The 10,934-nt window shown below is 39.9% G+C and overlaps 2 protein-coding genes across 11 annotated transcripts in view; both read left to right on the forward strand.

Annotated features, from left to right (window-relative positions):
• Window positions 1-247: 247 nt before the first annotated feature.
• On the forward strand, window positions 248-5,146 carry fgl1 (fibrinogen-like 1). Its single transcript, XM_067518629.1, has 7 exons — window positions 248-404; window positions 2,040-2,208; window positions 2,306-2,465; window positions 2,573-2,670; window positions 3,604-3,692; window positions 3,995-4,182; window positions 4,317-5,146. Exons 1-7 carry the CDS (start codon window positions 339-341, stop codon window positions 4,525-4,527), a joined length of 981 nt encoding a protein of 326 aa, XP_067374730.1. The 5' UTR covers window positions 248-338; the 3' UTR covers window positions 4,528-5,146.
• Window positions 5,147-5,568: 422 nt separating this feature from the next.
• snx25 (sorting nexin 25) overlaps window positions 5,569-10,934 on the forward strand; it is a 16,330-nt gene continuing 10,964 nt past the window's right edge. For 4 of the 10 annotated variants that reach the window (XR_010915381.1, XR_010915383.1, XR_010915382.1 and 1 more), the window contains exons 1-4: window positions 5,569-5,798; window positions 6,074-6,806; window positions 7,600-7,684; window positions 10,050-10,266. Coding sequence is in view for 7 of the 10 variants with exons in the window: in XM_067518626.1 (XP_067374727.1) it covers window positions 6,456-6,806; window positions 7,600-7,684; window positions 10,050-10,266 (653 nt within the window). In the remaining 3 variants the exon portion in view is untranslated. The remainder of the gene's footprint in view (window positions 5,799-6,073; window positions 6,807-7,599; window positions 7,685-10,049; window positions 10,267-10,934) is intronic. The other 6 variants (XM_067518621.1, XM_067518622.1, XM_067518623.1 and 3 more) reach the window with 3 other exon arrangements.

The raw sequence follows: 10,934 nt of genomic DNA on the forward strand, positions 1-10,934 counted from the left end.
ACACTGCCTAATAATAATAAAGTACTTTTTGATTCTGTGCTATCACATAAGACCATAAAAGTACATTTTTCCTAAAAGTGTTTTTTTTTGGCACATGTGCATATTTTTTGTTCTAGACACTCACCGCATATTTTTCATATTTTATGACCATAGAAAATCTGGCATTTCTTTGGTCTCTGGTTTTGTTTGGCCACAGTTTTGTTTGGCTCAGGTAGGTGGGGGAAAATCTAACATGCTGTTGCTTAAACGGATAAAACTGAATGTTGTGAAGTGGAAGAGTCTTTCTTTGTTGGACTTGTTTGGTCCCTGTAGTGTTGCGTGATCTGAACATAACGAGGATGGGAAGCCTACTGCAGCTGCTCACAGGACTAATGCTCATCACAGCATGTTCTCAGCCTCTCACTGCAAGTACCCTGTGCTGTTTACCATTTCATTTAAAAAGGCTTAGATGCTAATTCCCAAACCATATAAGCTTATGCGAGTGCATATGTATATTTTTTACACATGCTATGTTTATTTTCAATTCTCTACTGTATGACTGTTATCATAAATATCGTCATGTGTTTTGTTGATATGCACTTTGAACATAGTGAGGTATAGTCTGACAAAGAGAAATAGTCTTTCCAAAGATCCAGAACTAAAGTATTTCCACCATAAATGACAAACGAGTGCTACTTTTAACAACATTGCATTTCCAAGTTTATCTATTCCTTAGATACCTCAGTTTAACAGTGTTTGGATATCTTGAGAAAAGTAGTTCGAAGCAATCTACACTGTGTTATATCTGTTTTGATAACGTACCTGATACCAAATATAAGAACAACAGCTTTTAGCTTGTCCCTTCAGTGGTCACCACAGTGAAACATGTTCTGCATGTTGATTTGGCGTGACTTTTTACGCCTGCTGTAACCCTCACATTTTTATGCGGGCTCGGGACCACCACCAAGGTAGCCCCTTGGTGGATGGGTGGGGCCACACCTGGTGGGGTGAGATTCGACCCTGCGTCCTTCTGCATCCCAACCCAATGGTCTACCCCTGACACGTCAGTGTCTTCTTGTGCCAGTCCCAAGTCTGAATAAATGCAGAGGTGTTGTGTCAGGAAGGGCATCTGACATAAAACACAAGCCAAATTAAAAATGCAAATCATGACTTTCACAGGGAAAATGACTCCCATACAAGATCGGGCGAGGCCCGGGTGAACAACGACCCTACAGGGTAGCGGTGGAAATTGGACTACTGTTGGTCGAAGAAGGAGAGAAGGAAGGAGTGTTCATAGGCAGAGAGAGAAGAGGAAAGCTAAGAATGTAGGACTGACAGTAGGGACTCTGAATGTTGGTACTATGACAGGGAAGGATAGAGAGTTGATTGACAGGATGCAGAGAAGGAAGGTGGATATACTGTGTGTCCAGGAGACCAGGTGGAAAGGTAGCAAGGCTAGAAGCTTAGGAGCAGGGTTCAAATTGTTCTACCATGGGTCAGATAGGAAGAGAAGTGGAGTAGGAGTTATCCTGAAAGAGGAGTTTATGAGGAATTCAATGTTGTTAGTGGTTATGCCCCACAGATAGGATGTGAGTTAGAGAAGGAGAAATTCTGGACTGAGTTGGATGAAGTGATGCAGAGCATCTTCACCCATTACAGGGTGCAGAGAGAGGAGCTGTGGTATTGTATGAGGACGTCTGAAGCGGCAGAGAAGTATGTTAGAGTGGTGCAGGACATGTATGAGAGCTGTAAGACCCATGTGAGGTGAGCTGTAGCTGTGTCAGAGGAGTTCAAGGTGGAGGTGGGTCTGCATCAACAATCAGCTCTGAGCCCCTTCTTGTTTGCTCTGGTGATGGACAGGCTGAAAACCCCTGAAAGGGAACCGACCAAAGTAAAAGAAGAGGGAACTTAAGTAAGATAAAAGTCAGTAGATGAGATAATGCAGGTTTAGTTCACACTACCGTGTTTATTTATTTTACTCCATGTTTCACTCTCTGCACTTGGTCCATTTTTGATATCGGAATGAGAGAAGGAATATAAATGTGTTTGTGTCTGTGTAGGCGTCAGACATTTGCCAGGAGAAGGTGGCTCGTCTGCAGGAAAAGGAAAAGCGTTTGATGGGCCAGCTTGAAAAGCAAGAGCTCCTGCTGCACAGATTAAAACTGCTCAACCAACCTGGCAATGTGCACATAGCCAGAGTAGACACCAACCAGGATACCCAGTACACAGGTCAGTGAGGTCCTAAGCCTAAGTAATAAAAAATATATTTTGAAACTATTCTAAGCAAAATATATCTTGTGTGTGTGTGTGTGTGTGTGTGTGTTAGACTGTGCTCAACTCTTTAGTTCTGGCTCAAAATCCAGTGGTTTCTACACAATCAGACCCCATGGCAGCTCTTCTCCATCGAGAGTCTTCTGTGATATGAGTGAAGGAGGCGGCTGGACTGTCATTCAGAGGCGGATCAATGGAAGACAGACTTTTAAAAAGTGTGGCTGCAGTCTGATTAGCAATAAAGTCAAATCCTGAAATTATTTAATGAATACTTAATGAATACATTTAGTTAACCAGTCTATCCACCTGTCTGTCTGTCTAGGTCATGGGTGGAATATAAGGAGGGTTTTGGAGACATGGATGCAGAGCTAGGAGAGTTTTGGCTCGGAAATGACAACCTGCATTACATAACTACACAAGGTCAACATCACTTCTAACAACTACATATTGTACATTGTTAAGCTGCACTTGTCGTTTTTTTTTATTTTGACTAAGGATATAACTATTTGTCATAAATCACCTGTCTCCTCTCAGTATCTTTCAGATACAAAGTCACACACCCCTGAAGTGGGGGGGCACATTACTAATCTGTGACTTGACCTGGCACAGCACACAGTCATAATGTAACATGATTGATTGTAGTTCTTCTCTGCAGCTCTCAAATGCTTATGAATGCTTAAAAAAGAGGAGACATTACATATATTATAGTATTACACAGGGGTAAAGCCGCCCGTGCGCCAACATTCACGAAATTCTCAATTTTAACATCTGATATACTCTCTTTGTACTTTTTACAATCCAATATGCAAATCTTCTCTTTTCATTTACATTGTACCCAGTGTCCCCATTTTTCTGGAAATAGGGTTTGTATAAACCACTGTGTTGTATTTCGGTATGTGTCAAGCTTCACAGTAAAAAACACAAATTGACTTTTGGGATTATTTTTTGCTATGATATGAAACAACACACTCCCAACGAACACACTTGCTGGTGCATGTTTTAGTGTAAGGCAAATTTCTTTCTGAATGCATCCCACTGTGCTCTGGAGTAGAGATTAAAGTTATCAGCCCTTTACGGGGTATCGCTCCAGAAACATTGTAGCAACGCTTCCCTCAGAATGGAGAGATACAAGAAAGCAGCAGCTGAATAGCCCACCCTATATGGTTATCTTAAAACGAAAAAGAAAGGGAAGTATGATAATTGAGGCCTCTTATCAAGTGTGGACACTGGGCTGCATGACTCCCTTTTGCCAAAACACACTTTTGCTTTTTAGTTGCGCTGAGCTTGGTTGTTTTTTTTTTTTTTTTTTTTTTATTCTTATTGGACTTTTATTGTTTTCTTTGTCTGTTCCAGGGAATTATTCTCTAAGGATCAACCTGGAAGACTTTGATGGTAACCAGCGGTATGCTGAGTACAAGAACTTTAAAGTGGCAGATGAAAAGGTGTTGATGCTAAGTGACCACTATAATATAGGACAAACTTTGATCTCAGACTGATTGGGCTGGTTTAGTTGGTTTTTGGATCAGAAGGCAAATGCTGAAGAAAGTAACTAATGTAAAGTAACTATTTGATGTATTTAACCAACTCGTTTTTGTGGGTTTACCGTAGAGTTTCCTTCTTTCTCTGTGCAGGATTAAAATAATAATTAAACATTTAATTAAAGCATTTTTCTTCCTGCTAAGAATTATATATCTATATCCATCCAATCCATATTTTCAACAATGTCTCATATCTCTCCCTGCAGGATCACTATCGACTTACTTTTGGAGCCTATGTTGGTACAGCTGGAGATGCTCTGTCTGGTGACTATCACGTTGGTGTATCAGAGTGGGCCAGTCACCAAGGTATCAAATTCAGCACCTACGACCAGGACAACGATAACTACAAAGGAAACTGTGCCCTGGAAGACGAAGGAGGCTGGTGGTTCAACAAGTATGAGTTTCTGTGATTAGAGAGTTTGCCTGTGCATGATAAAATGAACATAGTCTATAATCAAAAATATATACAGCAAAAACAGCCGTTCATTCATAAATAACATTATTTCTTTTTCTCCTCACTCTGCCAAGGTGTCACTCAGCCCACCTTAATGGCTTGTACTACCCCAATGGTTTCTACAGTGCAGCAACAGATAATGGCATAGTTTGGTACACTTGGAGAGGATGGTGGTACTCTCTGAAGACTAGCATCATGAAGCTGAGACCCATCGACTTTAAAATAGATCCCATTGATGACCTCAATGCCATTAATGACACTCCACCTCTGCAGAACAGACAGTAGCCCATATCGATTCTTTGCTTTGGAGTAGAAACAGCTTGGCAAACAGTATTAATGTGGCGTTAATTGGTGTAATAATCATATTTTATATTTAAAAACATTCTAAACCAGACTATAAACCTTATCTTATGATCCTTAAATCCCACGCAGACTTGCTGTCAAATACAATCTGCCAACGAGAACAGATTGTATCTAGCTGGAACAGAGAAGCAGTAACCAAGCAAAGTAAATATAGCCAAGATCAACCAAAGATTTAATCATTTGAACCTCTGAAAGGCCTAATAAATTTAAACACATTAACAACATAGTAAACAATTAGCTAGCACATAGCAACATACTTATTGCTTACATTTAAGAGGTGTGAATGTCAGGAAGAATATAAGCACACACAGCTGTCTGTCTTGATGGAGAAAGGGCAATGTGTTTAGGCTAACAGATACAGGCAGAGACATTGTTCAAAAATATGTGAAAAGAGCCATTATCATGTCATTATATTATGGTTTTAACCAGAGATGGGAGTGGCTTTGAAAAACAACACTGTATGTACAAGTAGCATGTCATCTTATTCTTAATGTTATTCAGTATTGCATGGAGTGACATGAACTCAGTACTGGCAATTTTTAATCTTAACAGTTTTTAAAAATTGCCAGGAGGAAATGTCAATAAATGATAAAAATAAAGAACAGGACACAAACGTAGTGTGTTTTTTTTCTTAAGATGAAACAAATTGTTTGAAATAGAACAATTAGAAATGTAAATTAGTTTAATACCTTTGTTATAATTTTCATTTTTAAAAGTTTGTCAGACAAATCTTGAATACATTTGTATATATTATAAACAGCATCAAATCCAATAGTGTTTAAAATGCAGTACTTGGAACTCCAATTTGAGTATTTTATGAGCACCGACAGCTATCCTGTTGGGCGGTGTTTCCCTAGTACATGCACGGCAACGTTTACTCCAATCCCCCCGTCCACTCGGACTGTCTCAATAATTATAACAGGCGCACCTTCCGTCGTTAACACCACTGCTGATTGGCTGATACCGTTCCCGTTCAGAATGCACGAAGACATCGGCAGTCCGCTGTCGCTGGAGGAAAAGCACAGTTAGTTGTTTGTTTTTTGTTTTTTTCCTGTCGGAGATTTTGCCCCCGACATATATGTCACTGCTTTTATGGTACATTTGATTCGACACTACAAGGCTTTCGAAACATTTTTTCTACAAAAAGGAAAGCGACAATATAGCGTTGGAATCGTACACCTTTCTAATAATAGGTAAGTAACGTTAAGCTAACATGAGCTAATGTTGAATTGGTTACTTAGCAAGAAAGCTAATGTTAGTTAGCTTATCGGTAGCTGTCGTGCAGTTAACGCTATCTTTGTAGCACATTCATAAAGCAGGTCGAGTTTGTTTACTGGTTCTTACTTGTACCATTAGTTTTTGTTTAATAAGGGTAACACCAACTTCTATTGGTTTCCTCGTTTAGCTAGGCTAGCCTAGTTGGTTAGCAACAATCACTAAGCTACCCTTCCACCTATTTGTCTCCAAGGTGACGGTGATTACTGCGCCATCCACCCCATCACCCCAGGTGACTCTGTTTCTGCTTTCTGGGAGACTGGTGGCTCCTGTCGCCTATTCCAAGACCCGTGTGTCGCCCTGTTCTTTTTTCTGGGCTACAGTGTTGTGAATCTGATGGGGCTCCGTTACTGTAGCCGATGGGCGAGCCGATGCTAGGAGAGTGGAAAACATAGTGGCGTGGGTCGCTGAGGAGATGTCAAAGCGGGGATGCCTCTTCTTGGAGACAGGATTGTAGTCGAGGGTATACACGAGTGTAGACGGTATATCTACCGCTGTGACCTGCCATATAGGTTAGCGGACCAAATTTTCAGCCTAATTAATAGTGACTCATATATGGATGGTGGGGTCGCAGTATGCCCACCCCTTCAACTACCACTACACCACTGGCTGGAGGGAGTAGCAGTACCGAAGGGGAAGAGGGGCCCATGTCTGAAACCTCCACCTCATCTGTCACCTCCGCTTTCGGGGTCATCCCAGCTTTCTGCCTGGGTGTGGTGGCAGCAGTAGTGTTTCAGCTGGTCTGGGGGGGCCTGACCCTCACCTCTTTCTTTTTGAAGCTGTTCATCTATGTGTCATTTGCCCTGCTGTGCTTCCTGGCCGGGAGCTTTGTTCTGCTAGTAAGGAAGAGTCCTCTCAAAGTTAGCTGCTTTGACAGAAACAGAAGACAATCAGCTGCACAGCTGGAGTTTTTCACCAAGCTCATGGTAAGATACTGGCATTTCTAGTTCAAACGCATTACTCATATACAGTTTGCCATTGGTAACACACACGCACACTTACAGGTCTCTGTCATATCAGATTGGCATAACATTGTTAATTATAACCTCATGGCAGTAGCAAACATTTGCTAATGTTGCTGGAATTTGTGGATTTCCGAATGGTCAAATGCTACAGTTATTTAATTGAACCTCTGTCACATCTATTCTTAACTTTAACAGTGTTGAACATACACATTCATGACTGTTTTTCATTTTTGCATCCCTAGCTGTGCGCCTTTACTCCTTCAACCTTTTCCTCTTCAATTATTTTCCTCCCCTCCACATCTTTCGCTCCTCTTTCATCTTCCCTGCCCCTGGATCATCGCTGTGCTTTTCTATAATAAATGAGACAGAGTTGTGCTGCTGGATTTAGATACACTTTAACACACACATAAATAACACAAATGTATGCTCATTTATTCTTCAAGGAAAACAATTGTATCTTTGCAGCTGGCTGGTGGCTCGCCTTAGATACAGCCACAGCCCAGCGGCTGCCTGTCAGTAGCTCCTGCTCTCTACGGATTACTTATTGATGTTGACGGCGCACAAATATTGTCACAAGCATTTGTTTGGTTGACATGCTGTATTGCCTATGACAAATGCGGTTTGCGTTGTTTGTAAGGATTTTAGGCTTATTACACACACGCAGCTCTTAATCTTCCCTTCCTGTATTTTGCCAGTATTTCCTGATGTTATGCTGCTACCCCATCTGTGATTGAAGTGAAGTGCTGTTTTTCAGGCTCGCTTTTTGGTACCAGTTCAGGAGTCAAATCAGAGCAGGAGGGTGGTAGTATCGCACAATGTGGACAAAGCTCTAAAAGAAGGTAACAATTCACCTTTGATTTTTTGAAGTATTTCATGTCAAACCACTGTATTAGGTTACAGGGAGGTGTTTATTTTGCCCAGTCCCACTGATAGTAATGTGTGAAGAAAATCTTGTGAGTATAATGTAATACAAAACTCGGTATTCCCCTGGTGCCTGATTTCACATTTAGCCATTTGATTTGTAACAGTACAAGACCAAAAGACTGTAGGACTGAAATGCTTTTGATACTGTTGGAAAAATGTTCAACTTCTGTTTTTGAGAAAGCTGCTGACTGATGTTTCTGTCAATTTCTCTGTCAGTGACCTGTGTCACCATTCTCTCTTGCTTATAGTGGATTACAACATTTGAACACTATGCATATGTAAAACACAACACACACACATACGCACAGTTAGTATCTGGGTGCCAAAGTAACAGATGGTTTCAGGATTGATAACTGGGTGTATTTGCACTTGCGTTCCTTGTGGTATGAAAAGGTTTTTGTGGTCATAGTCTCATAAGTTAACAGATGACATATTTTCATTCAGAGGCTAAAAAATATGGAAACATGATCAAATAGCAGTATTTAGGAGCAATATTCTAATTTAGAGTGCAAGTTTGTACATTCTTTATTCCAGTAAATGTATCTATGACCTACATGCTCTGTATAGCTCAGATATTTCTATCTGTGTGTGGATGAGGGCCAGCTATACAATTCCTTCTGAATCAGGCCTTTAGTGACTTTAAGAGCCTAATGACACTTTCCCTAAGTAAATTCACTGAGGCATTCTGAATGCTTTAGCATTGTTCTAGTACTATACAATTACGATTACTGTTATACTTATTTTGTTGTTTAGTAGCAGATGAGAAAATTCATAAAATCGCTTGTAAAACATATTTATTTATTTATTTTTTTAAAGAGCTGATTTTTGTTGATTGCATGTGTGGAATAAAAAATGTCTGCCACATTTACTGTAATGACCACATGTAACCAAAAGGCCATTTGCAATACAATTGTCTCCTTTTCAATGATGATAAAATCCTCAGAACTGCACGCAGTTGAAAGGCTGGAAGACTCTTCCTTGAGTTAAAACACAAAAGGCAGGAATTATTGATTTTGAGGGAATTTCATGTTTGTTAGGTTTTAGAGAGGAGTGAATCTGGATTAGTGCCACCAGTATGTAGTTGTTACAGCATTATTATGAATTAAATTTCAAAGTGGAATTACATCTTTAATGCAGACAGTACTCTTTAGGATACTTAATAACAGGCGTTTACAGTATGTATGTGTATATACTTTTTATTATGTTATTCAGTATATCCAATGTGTTGAAGATGCTGTCAGAAAGTTATGGCTCAGCTGTGTGGATTTACATTTAGAATTGTTGTCCTTGCTGACAACCCCAGTGTTGAGATTTTATTTACACATTCTAAACTTATGACCTGCTCAGACACAGGCTCAGGAGTTAAAACTGAAACTTGATAACTCACATTTAAAGGTTCAAAGGTTTGTGTGACTTTTTTTTTTTTTAAAACAAGTGTTCTACTGACCCTTCATCACACATTGCATGTCTGTGCATTTCATTCAGACGGGGCTATTACCTTCTCAGACTGTTACATTTAGTATAGAGGCTCAAAGAGTTTAAAACTTTGCATTAGTATTTTGGGTTGTACCAATTATTTTTTCAGAATTACGTCAGCAATCATTATTTGCCCTTTCAAAAAGACCCTAACCCTCACCAGTATTCCACTTGGAAACATTCTCTTTGCATTTTGTAGTCAGTCCTGAGGGGGTTTGGTTTTCAGTTGCGAAATCGGATTAGGTGAACTAGTGGTCTATTAGGTCTGAATGTGAGTGTGAACAGCTTTGTCTGTCTGTGTTCTGTATCTGTGTTAGTATGAGCATGTATCAGTCCGGTAACCCTATCAGGGTTGTGCTTTGCATCTCACACCATGCATGGTGGGTTAAGCTTCACCCATCCTGATTCTGCATATGATAAACAGGTTCAGAAAAGGGATGGAGGGAGCTTGTTCCACTTTTTAAATGCTGCATCAGTGCGGCACCTGTGTTTTGGGGAAATGAAACTAGTGCATTGTACATCTTGGGTAATTCAGGGGGCTGACGACATTCACACTGAAAACAGCGGGGATGTCCTCCTTGCTTAGAAAGTTTGAAGTCTCAAAAGCCATTTGGGAACGGTAACCTGAAATTGGTCAATACTTGTACAAAAAAACAGCACAGATGTCATCTTTAAACACATTCAAAGTATATTTTCTTTTAATTTAGATGATTCCAAATTTTATGTAATGATCCATTAAAAATATTTTTATTCATGGCTACAAATATCTACCACTTATATTCTGACTCACTCTTCTCTCCACAGTGTTTGACTATGCCTACAGAGACTACATCCTGTCCTGGTACACTCCTTTAAGTCATGATGATGGCCAGTTGTACACCATGTTGTCAGAGGACTGGTGGCAGATGATTGGACAGTTGAGATCAAGGCTTGCTGACATAGACCTTGTCAACGTGGTCTGTTATGACAGCATCCGTATTCTACACACACACTTTACAGACCTCAAGGCTGCATCTGCAAGGTACACAACCAAACACACATACACCAATCAGCCACAACATGTGCAAAATGTGAGACACTGTATCAGAGGTAGAAGTACACAAACTCAGTATCGAGCAAAAGTGAAGGTATTGGTCTAAATCTCCAGTACAAGTACCACTTTAACTCAAATTAATGTACTAAGCAGCAAGAAATGTATTTAAACAAAACTGGTCAAGATCACTGTTAATAAAGGTGGAGCTGATTTTAACCATAGGTGTTTAACCCATAGTGATACATCTGCATTTATTCGTTTCTAATATTTGTATTTTTAGAAAAAACTCATCAAAAATGCTAAAAGCTAAATGCTAAAGCTGTATTAACCTGAATGTGCTTGCTATGCACCACCCAGATGCAGTTTGGGAGATGATGTTGGAAATACATAATATTCCCAGGGTTGTAATATTGGAGCTAATGAGGTTTGGTACAACTATCAGCCATAACATCAGCTTTTAATTTTATTTTTTTGGTGGTAAACTATCAGCGTGGGCACTCTGGGAAGTCCTTTGCAGCGATAGCAAACGGTAATTCACTGTGTGTTCATGACCAGCATTCCATTTTTCCCACTCTGACCTCTGTAAATCTACCTCTTTTTATACATGCTGTTTAAATAACATTAGAATCCTTCAAATTCACTTTCTTTGTCTGCAG

This window comes from Channa argus, chromosome 10 (genome assembly GCF_033026475.1).
Source record: "Channa argus isolate prfri chromosome 10, Channa argus male v1.0, whole genome shotgun sequence".
NCBI classification, from domain to species: Eukaryota; Metazoa; Chordata; class Actinopteri; order Anabantiformes; family Channidae; genus Channa; species Channa argus.

Coding starts and splice junctions, on each gene's coding strand:
- fgl1 (XM_067518629.1), top strand. CDS start 339: ATGGGAAGCCTACTGCAGCTGCTCACAGGACTAATGCTCATCACAGCA. Junction 2,209..2,305: donor CCAGGATACCCAGTACACAG/GTCAGTGAGGTC, acceptor TGTGTGTGTTAG/ACTGTGCTCAACTCTTTAGT. Junction 2,466..2,572: donor GGAAGACAGACTTTTAAAAA/GTGTGGCTGCAG, acceptor CTGTCTGTCTAG/GTCATGGGTGGAATATAAGG.